The sequence below is a fragment of the Hydra viridissima genome, unplaced genomic scaffold (assembly GCF_058129835.1).
Source record: "Hydra viridissima isolate aposymbiotic clone 2 unplaced genomic scaffold, HvirCarnegie_v1 scaffold_7, whole genome shotgun sequence".
Taxonomy (NCBI): domain Eukaryota; kingdom Metazoa; phylum Cnidaria; class Hydrozoa; order Anthoathecata; family Hydridae; genus Hydra; species Hydra viridissima.
The window spans coordinates 2,572,491-2,589,824 of NW_028324306.1; the positions used below are offsets into that span (position 1 = coordinate 2,572,491).

The window sequence follows — 17,334 nt, forward strand, 5'->3', positions numbered from 1 at the left end:
ATATTTAGTTGAAACCTATTCTAGTCTTTATGCTTGTACTCTTTCATATGTTGCATTCGTTTGATTTGTTCATTTTTACAAAATACATAATTACAAAATAACACATTTGAAATACAAAAAGTAGTGGTCCGTGATAGAAGATGAGATAAGTTTATCTTATCACCGAGAGCTCATTTTATGAAATTCGCATTTGTAAAGTCGTAAAAACCAGGACAGCGGATACAGATTCTGGGCTACCATTCATGTACATTAGGAAGAATGTTAAAACATTTAAAAAACAAAATAATTAGGAGTTTTAAAGAGTGCTTTTTAAATAAGATAAACTTTACATTCTGTTCTGAAGATAAATATTCTGCTCAGAAGTTAGAACATCGTTGTAAAATATCGGAAGTTAAGATATCTACTGTTAATAACAGACTTTACACCATAAATTACAACTGTCAGAAATTTTCGCTGATTGAGGTAACCGCGATATATTTATCTAAATTTAGCAGATCTATACGCGAAAACTTCTGACATTAGAGTATATAGATCGAACAAATCAGCCTGGTGAGCAATTAAGCGAACTCTAAAGATATGCAATAAAATAATACTGACTATATTTAACAAAAAGTGAGAGCGTTGTTTTACCGATAAAACAACTTAGTAAAGCTAGAGAAGAAAATAAAAAAACGACAATTGCTCCTTCGTCATTAATAGGTTCTAAATGACACCAAACAGCTACAATATTTTTTACTATTAAAAGTGGGCCAATTGCTAATAATTGGGAAGGAAAACTAAGGTTTCTAGCAATTGTTATAATGAATAAATACTTTCTCGAGAACTTACCCACGAAAAGAAAACGATTGATGGAGAATTAAGTAAATTTAATGCAAGTAGATTCTCAAGAAACCATTACGAGGTCCCAGCAAACACACGACGTCGTAACGACGTTGTAAATAGGTTATTTTCAAGTTATAACGTCGGACGACTTTGTAAGGACGTCGCTAGGACGTCGTATCCACGACGTCTTTTAAAGACCCTTGTTCAGACGTCGTAGCGACGTCAGTTTAACGTCGTCTAATAAAAAAAAAAACTTATCAGATTTTTTTTTTTTTTTTTGTTTAACTGTTGCGTCAGGTCCGAAACTTTAATAGAAGCTAATTTTAAAAAGAAATTAAGAAAATGAGTAGAAAAGAGTATATGAAAAAATGGAGAAGAAAGGATAATTTGTTAAGACAATTTCTATACGAGAGTGACAAAGATGAAGATTTTTTTGAAAAAACGTTTGAAGTGGAAAAAAATGATACGAGCAAACAAAAACCATGCCACATAGAAGATTCATCCACTCAGCTTGGTTCTTTGAATTGTAGTAATCATTTAAATCAACTAGAGTCTTTGAGCCAGCTTGATTCTTCTGTTCGCTTTGATTTATCCAATGAACTTGATTCTTCCAATCAATACTACTCTTCTAGCGAACTTGATTCTTCTAGTCAGATCGATTCTTTCAGTGAATTTGGTTCTTCTTCAAGAAGCGACGAAAATGAAATAAAAATAGATGAGAGAAATAGTGCGGTTGACCCTAATGAAACATATTTTATTTTAAATTAAAAAAAATGGTTGATTAAAAATAGAATTACTCACACAGCAAGTACTGAGCTGCTCTCTCTTTTAAGATGCAATGGACATGCAGCTTTGCCTAAATCTTCTTGTACTTTGTTAAAGACTCAGCGCTGTGTTTTGACAGAAAAAAAATGTGGTGGGGAGTATATCTATTTAGGGTTAAGTAATGGTATTAGTCAAACTTTCAGAGAGAATCCTTTATTACCAGTTGAGAACAACATCATATCTTTACTTGTAAACATTGATGGTGTGCCATTGCATAAATCTTCAAACTCTCAATTTTGGCCTATACTTTGCCAGTTTAGTAAGTTTACACCATTTATTGTTGCAATTTTCTATGGTAGCCAAAAACCAACCAATTTAAATGATTTTTTATATGATTTTTTAATTGAGTTTGCGAATTTAAAAGCATGTGGTTATGATAAAGATGGAGTTAATTTGTTGGTTGAAATCCGTGCATTTATTTGTGATGCTCCTGCTAGGCAATATCTAAAATGTGTTAAAGGTCATACAGGTTATTTTAGTTGTGAAAGATGTGAAATTAAAGGTAAGTACAAGTCGTTTAGAATGATTTTAAATACTACAAATTGTGTGCCTCGTACTAACAAGTTATTCAAACAGTATTTCTATGCCAATACACATCAAATAAGCCGTAGCATATTAATAGATTTTAATGTTAATTGTGTTGATGGTTTTGTCTTGGATTATATGCATTTAGTATGTCTTGGTGTTGTTAAGCGAATTCTTACTTTTTTAACCAAAGGACCTTTCCCATATAGATTGGGTTCTGCTCAATTGTTGAATATTTCAGAAAATTTGTTAAAGTTTAGTGGTAAATTTCCATCTGAGTTTGCTCGTCAATCAAGAAGTTTACATGAAGTAAAGAGGTGGAAAGCCACTGAGTTTAGGCAATTTTTGTTATATACTGGCTTTTTAGTTTTAAAAGATGCTTTTACTCCTGAACGTTATCAGCATTTTCTTTCTTTAACTCTAGCAATGAGAATTTTTCTAGATTCTAATGCGATTGTCCGAAATAATCATCTTCAATATGCAAAAGATTTATTGAATTACTTTGTAGTTAAATCAGAAGAATTTTATGGTCCTACTTTTTCTGTGTATAATGTACACAGCTTAACTCATTTACATGAAGATGTTAGCTTTTTTAACTGTTCCTTAGATGAAATCTCTTCTTTCCAATTTGAAAACTATTTGCAAGTAATTAAAAAGTTCATTCGCAAACCTCAAAGTCCATTATCTCAAGTTTTAAAAAGATTTTCAGAGCTTGAAAATCTTGAAATAAGTTGTAATCAGTATGCTAAATCACATAGAGTTATTTTTTCTCCAAAATTTAAAGACTCTTGGTTTCTCCTATACACAGGCGAATTTGCCCAGATTATTGGAAAATTAGACAACAATCAATTTAACTGTGTTGTTTTAAAAAATTGTGTTTACAAAAGCGTATTTACAGATCCATGTGACTCTAAAATCTTTAACATTGTTTTTGTTAGAGATATAAAAACTCACTTGAAACATGTTTGTCTAAGTAAAAAACATTTTCAAAGAAAAGCAGTATGTCTAGCTTATAAAGAAGGGTTTGTCTTATCATGTTTGTGTCATGACATATAAAATTTGTTTACAACCCACTCTTTAACTAAATAATAAACGTTGAAAAGTTTTTTGTACCTTTGTGAAGTATTAGATCAAATAACAATATACTTAATATATATTTTACAATGTTAAACATCAAAAAGATTGAATTTTTAAAAGTTTACCTATTTGGTGATTGTCTGTATTGTTGTAAGATTTTAATATTGTTATTTAAATATTTATAAATATAAACAAAAAAAATTGTTTCATTTATTTAAATATTCATAATAAAGTATGTTAATAAAAATTATTACTTGTTAAATTATTTATAGTAAAATATGTTACTGTTAACATGTTCTATAGCTAAAATTGTTCTATAGCCAAAATTTTTCTAAAAACAATTAATTGTTATTAGAAGAAATTAATATATATTTTTAACAATTAATCGTTTAAACAGTTTTTTAAACAAAAACTATTATAATATAATATTATAATATTATTATAAATGAGTATAAAAAATTCAAAGATGTCAATGAAAGATTTATGGGCATTAGTTGTAACTTCAAGCAAAGACAAAATTGGAAAAATTAGGGAGACAGAAACAGTTGTTCCATTTCATTGGATTTCCTCAGATGAGAAATGGTTGTATTGGCCTCCTTCTCGAAAAGATGAAAAATATACAAAGGCAATTCCCAATGAAGTCATTTGGAAGAAATTTGAAATTTTAAAAATAAAATTACGAGGTAATCATTTTGTTTTTCCGGATTTGTTCTAACTCTTTTGTTAATAATTTTTCTTCTACTTATTAAAACTTTTAGGTGAAAAAGATTTGTGTGAATATGTGTCTGGAAACAATTTTATGTCCTCATCAAGCGAAAGAGAGAGTGCAGTGAATGAAAAAAGGGATATTGATTTTAACAGTAAGACAAACATTTTGATTTAGGATTTTGGATTTTTATTTAAATGTTTTTTGCTACCTAATGTTAATTGCAGTATTAAAAATATTGTTTTTTCTTTGTTAACAAATTTATTGATATTATTATAGTAGTGGAATTGCCTAAAAAACCTACTGAAAATATTATGTCACCAATAATTTCTTTGTCAAGTAAATCTATTTTAAAACAAGAATCGTATTCACAATCAACATCTTGTAAAAGTAGTTCTTCTGATTATTTATCACCGATAAGTTCTGCGTCACTATCACCTAGCCATAAGTTAAGATTATGTTCTCGATCACCTGTCTCCAAAAGCAGGCCATGTTCGCTCTCACTTTCACCAGTCCTAATGTCTGGATCAAGTTCATGTTCACTTTCGCCTATTCGCAAGCCAAGATCAAAATCTCGCTCCCCTTCACCTGTGCATAGTTCTAGATCATACTCAAAATCACAGAATAATCATTCCCAATCAGTGTTTTCAAAGTCAAAATCTAAAGCAAAGAAACTGGTTCAATGTATGAATAGTAATTTCCCAATGGATGAAGCACGTAAGTTAAAAAAGTTTTTTTTAAGTTTTGTTGATTAAAATTATCTATCGAATTCATCTAGAAAACACAGAGAGATTTGGTTAACTGTTTAATGTCAGTTTTGCCAATATAACTACCTAAGTACTTTTATTAAGTTTACTTAATTTAAAAAAATGGTATATGAAAGAATACACAATTTTTTTATGACGAAAATTGTCTCATAGATTCAATTTTGAAAATAAACTTTTGCCCTATACTATTACTTTTTGTTTTAAACTGACATTTTCTTAAATGTAAATATTATGTAATTTATATACTGTTAATAAGTGAAACAAAATTTAATATTTGGATTTTTTTATATGTAATTTTAGGATTTCAAAAAAAGACAATATCTCTTTTAACTTGTATCGATGACCTATTGGAGAATCAAGTTCACCAAATAAATAATGATTGTACAAAAGATGTGGAAAAAATTGATAACATGGATAAATTCAAAGAACTAGAGGAGTCTTTATCAAAAAAAGACTTTTTTTCATTTATGGTGAATTGTTTTTGAGAATTCTTTTTCATAAATACCCTATTTACTACAATAAAATTTTTTTTGTGTGAAATCTTTAATGTAGTCTTTGTAAAAAGTGCTACCAACATGTCCGTTTGATATTAAATTATGTATAAAGTTAACAATTAGAACTCCTCTAGCTTCGAAGTTATTAATGTTAGTTTATGTTTAAATGTTATTCAAATATGTATAAGCAAATATATATATTTTAGGTTGGTCAGTTAAAAATGGTCGGTGGCAAGACAGTACGGGAAAATGTGAGAAATGTCATGAAAAGGTACACAACAGTATACATTAATATGTTTTCCAGGCCTATATGGCGTCGTATTCTATATTAATGGATTAACTAACTGATAGACAATAATATGGATTAAAAATCAAATTAAATGTTTTTCAAATTACATTTGAACAGGTTGCAAGGTTGACTATAAAAATTCGAACTTGATAGCCAAAAGTTCAAATTTGAATTCAAAAAGTTGCCTATAAAAATTGGAATTTAGCAGGTCAAATTCGAGGCCTTAAAAAGTTAAAAATTAGTTGTTTGTTAAACCTGTTTTAAATAATTTTTTTTAAGATTTTAACAAATTAAGTAACAATTTACTCAATTACGCAAAAAAAATTATTTTATTTAAGTTTCTTATTTTATACGAATTTTTTATTTACAGTTCTGATAATTTCTTTTAATTTAGGTTAATGTCCTACTCTGTAATGTCATGTTTTAATATGCTTGGAACAAATAGACACGAGCAAAAAAAGTTATCATTTAAAGAGACAAAGATATGTAGTGTGGTTGTCGGTGAGTTTATATTGATATATTTATATTTAAGATTGGTATTCTATAAAATGAGTAAAAATAACTTTAAAGTGTTTTAACATATTTCATTTTGTTTAGCGAGTGTGTTGTCAAATCACGCGACAACTGAAATCGAAGTTTTGGATTCAGTGAAAAACGTGTTAAAATACGCTCCAGAAAAAAAAAAAAGATGTATAGTTTTGAATTTTGAAAAAGAAATCCAAGCAGCTGCATTATATTTTTATTTGAGACTTTATTGTGGCCATTCTTTTATGTAAATAAAAGTGTAATTGGTAAAAGTAACTGTAATTGGTAATATTTTGGCGCTTTAAAATAGTTAAGTTTTTGAACATGTTACACATCTTACAACATGTTCAATTCTTTAAAGAAGTTGTTTAAATAAATAATACATTTTTTAATAGAAAATATAAAAATTGTATGTAAAAACAAGAGGCATATTTAGTCGTTTTTCCGACCAATAACCGATATCCTGTAGATCCTTTTTGCGACGTCGCATCGACGTCTATTTTTCACCCTGGATACGACGTCGTAAAATTGTTACACTTTACGACTTTACAGCGACGTCAAAACGACCAACCTCGCGACGTCAAAACGACGTTGTACCGACGTCATTGTGCTTGCTGGGGTGGCATTCACTCAGAAACCGAAAAAAATAAAAAATGAGTAAATAACACAAGTATATCTATTAAAAAAGAGCACTAAATAAGCAATATATGTAAGTGTATATCTTTTTAAAGACAAGAAAAAGTAAAAAATTCGGTCTTTTTATTTCACAAATTAAAACTATGTGCATCGGTATCATAGTAACGCGTTACAAGATCTTGAGAGTTAAGTTAATATAAACTTTGAATAAATAAAATAGATAATAAAATTTCAACAATCGAAATAAATATAAAATTGCAATTTCCAGAGAACGCAATAAGTTTTTATCAAATACTTTATTATAGAACTAATAATTTAGAATTCATTGAGAGCAACCAGTTGCTACGCATTATTTCACAAAAAAAAAATTGTTTTTTTTTTCTTTTCTTTTTCGGCCTAAACTATCGGTCAGGTTTAACATAAACTTGAGGGATTTTTTAAAACACTACACGGCTGTTGGGTATCCTTTTTCAAACTGAGTATTATCCCTCTTTTTTGAATAGGTTTTTGAAACAGATATGATATTTAATTTGGTATTCACTTTTTTCTTCAACTCTTTACTTGTGGAATCGGATGTTTTCGGCCTATAGAAAAAGTTAGAACAATAAGCTTAATGTGTTTAAATTTTTACTTGATCCCTTGTTGTAGGGAAGGGGGTGGTGGGGTGGGGAATGGGTATGAAAATTATGAAGAGAGAAAAAAAAAAAAAAAAAAAAAAAATCTACAAACCTGACGAGTACTGGCGAACAACGACTTTGAATAGGTTTAAAGCTTCTAGAAAATAAAATAAACAAAATAAAACTAGCGTTCTTCTATACCAACTAAAGTGAAATGAAAATTATAAATACTAAAAAATCATGTTAAATTAAGATAATAGAGTACAAAGAAAACTCACCTATCTGTATTTAAGACTTTGCTTTCATGAAATTGCGATTTTGAACTTTGGTTTGCGTTAACGTTTGTATTGTGAGGTCCAAGTAATTTCACAGGTGTCGTATCATTCTTTTTATCGTATCGTTAATAAATTGTTAAAAAAAATCGGATGCCAAAATTAAATAAAGTAAACTTAAATAAAAATTTAAATCAAAATTAAGGTTTTCTATGACTGTGTATTATCATGCGCTAATACAAAGTCATAGAAAACCTTAATTTAATGCACAGACACTTACCACACCAGACAATTACTTATTTTACTTTCGCCTTCATTTGACTGTCGATTCATGAAATCCTGCCAATGTTTTAACACCAATTTGTGTAGAGACCATTAATAAATTACCTGTTGATGTGGTTCACAGTTAATATTTGCGTACTTTTATTTACATTCTAAACTTTCATCTTTGTAAAAGACATAATAGAAGTTTTTTTTTAAAAAAAAATCAAATTTCGCTTTGATTAAAATACCTAATTAACTTTTAATAAATTATAAACAGAAATGCATTTATCTATTTAAGTACACTATATATATGTATATATGTGTATATATATATATATATAGGGGCACACTATATATATATATATATATATATATATATATATATATATATATATACAGGGGTAAGTTGACACCCTGCGTACAACTTTGGAATTTTCCACCAGAAATTTCCAAAATTCACATGGAACCTTCCCACTTAACTAATTCATCTTTGAGTGTAGTATCAGGGCTATAAGCGCATGCGCATAGAAGTTATAGCAATTTTTATGTTTTTTTTTTACTAATTTTGTAACTTTTGTTACTAGATTACTTTTTCAACTTTAAAAAGCAATAGCATTTGCTACAAGTAAACTCAAATAGATGTAGGTGTTGTATGGTTCACTCTAACCAGTCACATTTTGTGTTTCTCAATATTTCATGTTTTTTGGGATTTTTGAACCATTTTGTGAGCAAAAAGCTTTTGGGGTTAGTTGGCACAATGATCGCGGGGCTAGTTGGTAACATGTGCCGACTTACAACTTTTTGCATTAGTCGTAAATTCACTTGAGTTATATAAAACTACAGATCTACAGACATGAGAAATTATAAAAGAAAAGTAGACAGGCCTGTAAATTCTAAAAATGTTACAAAAAATGCTGTTGATGCTATTTTTATAGATGAAAAGTCTATTCAATCGACTTAAGGGCAATAAAAGTTAATGGCAAAAAATATTGTTGGATAAAAATTATCAAGAGTTTTCATTAAAAAGATGCGCTTGAAATAGATACTTAATGTTGCTAAACTCGTCTCTTTTTACATGGTGTGCCAACTTACCCTGAGAGTATAAGCAACTTACCCTGGGCCGGGGTAAGTTGGCACATATTTTTTTTCTTTTTTGGAGGCTCTTTTTGGCCCATCAATTGTTATTTTTTTAAATGTTTAACACTTGAACATGCTTGCCAAATTCATATTCTTTGATATCCTCAAAAAAGTTCACCCAGATGCACAGAACTCAAAAGTTCAATGAACAAAAAGTTCACCCCAATGCACAGAACTCAAACACTAAAACTGTAGCCAACTAGCTCCGGTTTTCCCTTATATTACAAACAAATTAAATCCAAAAAGATACTGAAGTTTCCTTTGCAACGTTCTCTGTGATGCAGTGGATAACTTTTTACTCACATTCGTGGTCCAGGCTTCTCTCTAAATTATACAATAACATTAATTTGTAAATGCGATAATACAGAGTTGCTTTGTATTCATAACATTATAATGCAAACCAACAACCATGCAACCAATTAATTATGACTTAACTACCTTAGTATATGATTTAGATTGTGAGAACATTTTTTCTCTCGCTTGCATTCGAGAAATACTGAGTAACTTCATTTGTTCTGTTGGATCCATGTTAAAAAATATGTCGTGCAATTTTTGACGTTTAATGGACAACTAAGAAAACAGATATAATTATAAGCAATATAAGAAAACAAAGAGTTAAATTCAATGATAAGTTACTTATCATTAAAGAACTGTCATCTTGAAAATTTCAAACTATCACTAAAAAAAAAATTGTCAAATAGACCCTTTTATTATAAACCATAACAGATTGTAAACTTGCTTTGTTCTCTCATTATCTTTTAACTTACAAGGAAGACTTCATGAGAATTAATTTCAGTAACAATAAGAAACACAGGGGATTAAGTAAAAGATATGGAATTTATGAACAAAATAATACCCATTATCTGAATTATTACACTTATAGAACTGATAAGAATTATTATTTTAAAGAAAATAACCTTGTTATGGTACACATGATTTAAATGCCAAATATTAATAGACAAATTTTTCTACTAGCAACAACAATAACTTATGCAAGAGTAAAATATCTAATTTAATTAATTGGCTAACAGACCTTTAATTTGTTCTGAACAATGCAAAGTTAGACCTTTTTTTGTGTACAGTTTAACAAAACAAAGCTAAACTAATGCTTTTCAACATGTTGCCCAAACTTCACTTATATTAAGTCTTAACTTGTATAAAAACTGGACTTCTTAGTAGCCAAATCAAGAGGACTTAATATTTTGAGAAATTCAAAACATTACCTCACTTAATAGGATATAATTATTGAGAATATTTAAAAATTTTATAGTTTTTTAGTTTTAATTTTATTTCAAAAAATAAGTTCATATATATTAGTCATAATGAAAATAATTTCTATTATAAACAATGACCTTTTGCCATCTTGTAGGTAAGTCTTGAATACCATCCCTGTAAATTGATATTGGTTTAGGCTCAAGAAAAGATACAAGGAGATTTTCAACATCTTGCTGGCTTGTACACAATTGCTTACTAAGAGAATACTCAAGTGAATGAATTAAATGGTTATATGATGGTGCTAAGTCTGGTGAATAAGCAGAATAAAACATCACTTTGTTATAGTTGTAGTTTTTGGAGTTGCAATATTGTTTGACCACAACTTAACCACTGTTTTTTATTACTAGGGTTCTTAAATTAGATCTATTTCTCATCTTAACTATTTTTTAAAAAAACTTTTTTTCTTAAACTTTGCTTAACAAGAAATGAAACTGTTCAATTGTTGAATCACATTTCTTTTACTCAACTCATATTTTTGCTCAAACCAATTTTCCACTTATCTTGATTTTTCCTTATTCATGCAAAAACCTAGAAATGGTTGATTAAAGAACTGAAAGCTTTTGAGTTAATTTTATTGTTGTTTGACATGGACTTTCATAAAGCAACTCTAACAAATCTTCATTTTTTGCTTCTGGTGGTCTTTCTTTTCTATGCACCACTATAGCATCCAAAAATGCAACACATGATTGGTATTTATTAGGCTTATTTCAACTAATATATTATTAACTACTAACTTTGATACTTCAAAAATACAATAAAAAATAAATTTTTAGCATAAATTATGTTTATATGTTATTTATTATGTCATAAATTATTAGCAAAACAAGCTAGTTTTCTCCTTGAACAACTCTGCTGAATATTTAAGTAACAAGCACTAGAATCAATAGCAAAAATAAAAATAGTAATAAATTTATAATATTAACAATCAAAATACCTCATCATGAAGACGATTAATCATTTGCTTGTCAGCATGGTTAACTGGTTTGTTTTCTTTATTCATACCTTCTAGAAATGCAGCAGTATCCTAACATTAAATTTACTGTATTAAAGATTGAAATTTTCACTACTAAATACGAACCAATAAATTTTGCTTTTTGACAAATATAAAACCATACCTTAATAGTCTTTACTATTTCAGTAACTTTAGATGTCTTCATTAATCGACGTGTCAGAAAACCTTTTGACACAGCAACAACTTTATCAAAACGTTTAGAAGCCTGAAAACAATTGTATGAAAAAAACATAAAGTTGAATTTTCTGTTACTAATATAAATACAACTATTATTTTTATATAAATTATTAGAAAAAAATCAACCTAAAGCAATAAAACCCTACAAATTGCACAGAATCTTGGAAAGGTTGTGGTGTAAAGTCTTTTCTTACAGGAGATAAATTTTGGTTAGCATGCTTAACAGTAGATGCCCAACTTTCTTGAGGAGTTGACGTTGATCCAAAACAACTTTTGTCATTACTTTTCTCTTTCTCAACTAGATGCTTTTCAGGTGTTTGAAAAAACCGAATAGGGCGACTTTTTCTTCTACTCATATTGTCATTTGAAGACTGAAATAGAGTTGAAGTAGTAGAAGAAATTTTTATATCTGGGTTAAGAGGATTTGTATCACTATTGTCTGATTTATGATTATCTGTGGAATCATGATCAGGGTTGAGCGTTTGTACAACAAAATCATTAGATGATTCCATTCCATTAATATTATTTGAAATTGAATTTAACAAAGAATTATCTTCTAAATATATATTTTTCCCATCAAAAGGAGGAGGTGTTGGCAACAGCCTTTTTACTTTTAAACTAGATGGAGAGTTTACTGGTTCAAAAAATTTATTGTTATAACCAGCTTTATTTATTGATTGATTTTCAATTAACAGTTCACTTTGCTCAAGGACAGATTCAGAGATTTTTAATTTTTTTGAGCTATTAGCTAACATTGAAATATTTTGATAGCAATGAGGAGAACTTGTGGTTTGCAAACTAGCACTGTAGCACAAACTAGCATTTGCTAAATACTCTCTGCTGTTTTCTACAAGTTTGTGTTGCTCCTTTATGTTGGTCAACCGCATTTCATTATACTTCTCTTTCAGACGAATTTGCTCAAGCTGAAGTTGTCTCTGCATGTTTTCATGCCAAACATCCAGCTCCTTTTGTTTTTCTAACAACATTTGTAAGCTTTTCATTTGCTCCACTACTTCAGGAACTAAGCTTATGTCTGAAATCGCATCATTTTGTGACTCTGTAGATGAAGTTATTATTATTTTTTTTTTATTGATTGTAGTATGTATAATATCTAAAGATTCCCTTCCAGAATTTGAACCTTGGTGAACAGCATTTTCAGAGCTAGAAAGTTTTATTGTTTTTGGAGCAAGTAGTTTGAAGTCTACACTTTCAAGAGACAAAGGTAAAATATCCCTTGAAGTCTGAAAGGATTCTTCAACTAAAGAATTGTGATTCATATCATATTTGTTGTTTTGCATCTCTGTATGAGTTTTCTAAATAAATGAAAAGACTTAATATCACAGATCAACTAAAACAAATGTACAATAACACTATCTTTACATATATTCTTTAACTTAATAAATAATAAAATTCAACTGAAATAAATTGCAAAATACAGAGAAAAAAAAGACCAAAATATCATAGAGAAAACAAACCTGGCTTTGTTGTTCAATTGCAGCAACTTTTTCAAGAAGTTTTACCATTTGCTCTTTCTTTGTCAATGCAATTTTTTTTTCAATATTCACTGCTTCCAACCTCCAATTAGTTAATTCATTTCTTTGATTGGAAGTAATTTGGAGCTAAAAAATTTTAAATATTTAAGTAAGATTGCCTAAGCATTTTTTTAATTTTCAAAAATCATTGTTTCAAGAAGCTACAAACCATATTTCTTTCATTTATAGATGGTAAATAATTGCTTGTAAAAAGAGAAATGCAGGTAGTTTAAGCTCTTCAATAACACTAGTTAAGCAAACTAGCTTTTTTCTATTATGAATATAGAAAGATGCTACATAACTAACCCCATAAATAGATTTTAGACATGGAATCATTAAAATATATATAGGCATCAATCTAACTTTACATATCAGGATAAAATTTTGCAACCAAGAAGTAGGTAAACTTTTTCTAAAATGGTCACTTAAACTGTTTTTTTTATGTTTTAATCAAGTAGCTTTCTTTATGGAAAACAAATTAACAGCTTAAGGAGATCATATTAAAAAAAATTTTTAAAACTTCAGGTATATAAATATTATATTTTAAAATTTATACAATGTTAAGCAAAGGAATAACATATCAATATAAAATGAAGTATTTTATATTAACCTTTAATTTCCATAAAATCCTCTTTACAAGTACAAATTTACGGAATTGTATGATAACTGTATGATAATCATAGAACAGTTTCTCCATTTGAAAAAGAACAGACACACACACACAAGAGAGAGAAAATCTTTACAAAAAGAGAGAGAGAAATAAGAAAGACAAATATTCAAGCTGATACTAATGTAGATCCACTAACAGTTAATTATCACCTACTTATAAATCTATTAAACAACAAACTCTATTTTTCTTAAAAGTAAGAACAATTAAGGTGCATAATTAGTGCAGCAGATTAGCATAACAATTGTGCAAGAGTGGATAAAATCATGAAACTTTTTTTAGATGTAGAAAATAAGTATCCAATACATTTAAGATATGGTGACATGTCCAGTTTTACCAAAAAGGTATGGTAAATGAGCTGGAGAAAGATAAAGAATAATTACGTCACTTTTCACGGAATACTTTTAGTAACAAAATTTTTAATAAAGTACCGTATAATTACCGCATAGTCTAAGTTTATCCAATCATATTGCACTTTTAAAAAAATGATTAAAAAAAAACGATTAAAAAACAAATCACATCACAAATAAAATATAAAAGTTTTAAAAAATAGATAAACAATATTTTTCAATTAAAAGTAAGTTTATAGTTATTTTTTATAATGTGTTGATATACACACACACACATATATCAACACATTTTATATATATGTATGTATATATATTATTCCTAGGCCTCTATACATATATATTAAGGCCAAGTGATATATTGTTGCACATCCTATTTCTACGAAGAATGAGGTTTTCGACAGACCTAATCTGATTGACTGGGCAAGGTGTATTTTCTGCCAAAGTACCTCTGCAAACAAGTTGATATGCCCTGCTAATTCTAAGCATTCGGATTGTTTGACAAAATACAAATTACTTGCCGAAATCTTACCACAATTTGTGCTAGCAGATTTGCTACCGCCTGGATTTTATATTCAGCGATTAGATGATGGCAGTGGCTTTGAAAGTACTTTGATTGCGAACAAAGCTAAGAGGCATAAACCCTGCAGAATGTTTTACTATTCCACTGAACTCAATTGAGCAGCTAAACATCTTTGTTGCGCATCCCTAGCTGCAGAGGGTGAATCCTTATTAAATGAAGCCCAGGCACTTAATGTTGAGCACAATTCATTCAGGCAATCAATGTCAAGTGATATAAGAAAATCAAATTTGGTTTACACACAACTGGTTTTTTTTATTTGTGATACCAGTGAGTCAAAAGACTAATTGCATAGTGTCTGTACCACAGATCTGGATATTAAAGTCCGCGAGTGTGCTATTACCTTGGGTGATTCTTCATTGTTGACCAAGTTGGCCGACACAAATTTAATTGCTCAAGAGGCTAAGTATCACACTAAGTGTCTCAATGACCTGTTAAAAAAAAAAACATGCTTTTGATAGATGCATGCGTGCTAAAACGCAGCAAGTAGAAGATGAAGTTGACTGTGAACATGGTATTGTTTTTGCTCAGTTGATCATTTAAATTGAAGAAACAAGGTCAGAGAATGGTATCACACCCATTTCAGACTAGCTGATCTAGCTAGACTATATGCTGATTGCTTGTCCCAACTAAATGAAAATAGGCTACATACACCAACTTAGCGTATGTATAGCACACGTTTGAAAGAAAAACTACAAGCCCATTTTCCTAACATGCATGCACAACAGGAAGGTTGAGATGTTTTACTTATTTTTAATTGTGACATTGGTCCAGCACTTCTTAAAGCCTGTCAATATGACTGTGATAATGATGCAGTGTATTTGCCAAGGGCTGCGCAGATTATACGCATCCAGTATGGATGACGCCTCCTGAAGCTGATAAATGCTGTCCTGAGTTAATTCAGTGTGGATGTAAGACAGGTTGTACAACACGCCACTGTAAATATGTTCGTAACAGCTTAAAATGTACTGCTCTTTGCAGTTGTCAAGGAGAGTGTACCATGGATTGAAATGTAACAATGTATAGATTAATATTAACTAATATGCTTAATAAAAGTTGTTTTGGCTTCTTAGCTGCTTTAAACTTTTTTATTGAGTAACAAGTTTTTTAGAAATATTTAATAAAAAAATTTAAAAATTTAAAAGAGGGGGGGGGGGGAGGGGAGGGGGAGGGGGAGGGGTTTCTTGGGCAAGAGGGCTGTGCTCAAAACCCTTTTCCACTCATTGGCGCATATGTGATCAATATATACTTCGAATGATCTACTACCCCTTAAATTTTGGCCAAGATTAGTTAAACGGATTAAAATTTAATAAGGTTTTTATAAATCTTTATTAAATTCAAGACAGTTCTGGTCATGCTATGCTTTGCCACCATATCTTAAAATGATCAGCATAATTTTCTGAGTTTTTGGTGAAAATTTCATGCTTTTATCCACTTTTGCACAATTTTAGTTATTTTTAATGCCAATCTGCTGCACTAAATGTATTTCAACTAAGAACATGATTTCTTAAATAATTCCTAGTAGCAGCGAGACTTATCCAAAAATCTTTATTATTCATTTGTGCTCTATATAACATTTTAATATCATCTTTAAGCTGACAGTTTTAATTAGGTCAGCACTATTTTCAAAAATAATATTAAATCTAAGAAATAAAACTAAGCTGTTTTCGTTCATGCAGGCTGCTAAGCGTTAGTGCTTTCTTATTTCTCTGAGTATGATCCATTTACTTTAAAAATTATTTCTATACAAAATATTATTTTAGAGAGTGTTTTGGTCTGCATTTTCAAGTCTGATTGCAGCCTAGGTAATATGCAGCATGATAAAATTAATATTTACTTCATAATTACAGGATATCAAAACTAAACTTGACTCCATCAAAACCAATTCATTAAATTGCAGTAAATTAGTGCTTTTTTAAAGGTAAGAAAGGTAAACCTCACTTCTTTTAGAAAGAATTTTCTAAATATTGGAAATATATAACTCTATTTATGCAAGTAAATAAATTATTTAGCTATTGCTTACTTGTTACTAGTTTTTGGTTTGTTTTGACAAGTATATATTTTTATACTTGTATAATTTTAACTTATCTTTTACAGGTAGATTTGAGGATTTTTAATAATACCTGTTAAGTAAAAGGAAATTTATTAGTTAGAAACCACTTAAAAAAGAAGTATTTTTCATATAAATATATACAATTTTTCAACTTTGCCAAAAAAAGTAATTTACCACTATCTCGATCATTATCTTCCTCTTAATCTCTATCAGTTACTTTTTCTTCTAAATAATTTTGACTATTTTTTATTTTATTCAATTAAATGTACAACTAAATAACTTCTCACCAGTTTTCCTTTCATTAGACCAAACGAACAAACATGTGTTAAGTTTGAATCTTGATTCAGCATATGAAAATTTTCCATCATCGCTAATCTAAAAATGTAAGTTTATGAATAAATAGTGGATGACTAATCAAATCATCAATCTACTAACATAGGCTGAAAACAAGACAGAATAAAAAAAAGAAATCAGCACAATAAATCTTCAGGTTTTTTTATAACACACACATAGAAGAACGTATCAACCTTTCTTAGAAAACAACAGAATAGACCATGAGCTTTTGTATAGTCAATTACGGCGCCAAAACGTCTCTGAATTATAACAAACGCATGATGTCATAACAATTTTTTTTTTATACTAAAATAAAATTAAAAAAATAAAATAAAATAAAATAAAATAACAAAGAAAAAAAAAAACGAAAAAAAACAGGAAGTTAAAATTTATTCTTTCAAT

The 17,334-nt window shown here is 29.0% G+C and overlaps 2 protein-coding genes across 4 annotated transcripts; one reads left to right on the forward strand and one right to left on the reverse strand.

Annotated features, from left to right (window-relative positions):
- The first annotated feature begins 3,501 nt into the window (after positions 1-3,501).
- On the forward strand, positions 3,502-6,350 carry LOC145186198 (uncharacterized). 2 transcript variants are annotated; one of them, XM_090092189.1, is made up of 7 exons: positions 3,502-3,932; positions 4,008-4,109; positions 4,235-4,672; positions 5,023-5,192; positions 5,423-5,487; positions 5,900-6,006; positions 6,103-6,350. In XM_090092189.1, exons 1-7 carry the CDS (start codon positions 3,695-3,697, stop codon positions 6,279-6,281), a joined length of 1,299 nt encoding a protein of 432 aa, XP_089948315.1. In that variant the 5' UTR covers positions 3,502-3,694; the 3' UTR covers positions 6,282-6,350. The 2 variants fall into 2 exon arrangements, with proteins under 2 accessions (XP_089948315.1, XP_089948316.1); XM_090092190.1 differs by having other exon boundaries at positions 3,514-3,842; positions 3,992-4,109; positions 6,103-6,349.
- Positions 6,351-6,694: 344 nt separating this feature from the next.
- On the reverse strand, positions 6,695-17,270 carry LOC145184423 (uncharacterized). 2 transcript variants are annotated; one of them, XR_016453907.1, is made up of 11 exons: positions 17,127-17,260; positions 16,887-16,974; positions 12,896-13,039; positions 11,567-12,733; positions 11,347-11,448; positions 11,166-11,255; positions 9,395-9,526; positions 9,207-9,280; positions 7,562-7,994; positions 7,396-7,440; positions 6,695-7,250 (listed from the first exon to the last, which is right to left on the reverse strand). XR_016453907.1 is itself a non-coding variant. In XM_090092188.1 (11 exons), the coding sequence occupies exons 2-11, from the start codon at positions 16,965-16,967 to the stop codon at positions 7,112-7,114; spliced, it is 2,094 nt and encodes a 697-aa protein (XP_089948314.1). In that variant the 5' UTR covers positions 16,968-16,974; positions 17,127-17,270; the 3' UTR covers positions 6,695-7,111. The 2 variants fall into 2 exon arrangements, 1 of the variants encoding a protein (XP_089948314.1); XM_090092188.1 differs by having other exon boundaries at positions 7,562-7,681; positions 17,127-17,270.
- Positions 17,271-17,334: the final 64 nt, after the last annotated feature.

What these genes read in the sequence shown, in the direction of transcription:
- LOC145186198 (XM_090092189.1), top strand. Translation starts at nt 3,695, where the DNA reads ATGAGTATAAAAAATTCAAAGATGTCAATGAAAGATTTATGGGCATTA. An exon ending in TTTAAAAATAAAATTACGAG is followed by an intron (nt 3,933 to 4,007) that starts GTAATCATTTTG and finishes TAAAACTTTTAG; the next exon opens with GTGAAAAAGATTTGTGTGAA. An exon ending in TTTCCCAATGGATGAAGCAC is followed by an intron (nt 4,673 to 5,022) that starts GTAAGTTAAAAA and finishes ATGTAATTTTAG; the next exon opens with GATTTCAAAAAAAGACAATA.
- LOC145184423 (XM_090092188.1), bottom strand. Translation starts at nt 16,967, where the DNA reads ATGATGGAAAATTTTCATATGCTGAATCAAGATTCAAACTTAACACAT. An exon ending in GTCTAATGAAAGGAAAACTG is followed by an intron (nt 13,040 to 16,886) that starts GTGAGAAGTTAT and finishes AAAATTTTTTAG; the next exon opens with CTCCAAATTACTTCCAATCA. An exon ending in TGTTCGCCAGTACTCGTCAG is followed by an intron (nt 7,251 to 7,395) that starts GTTTGTAGATTT and finishes CTTTTTCTATAG; the next exon opens with GCCGAAAACATCCGATTCCA.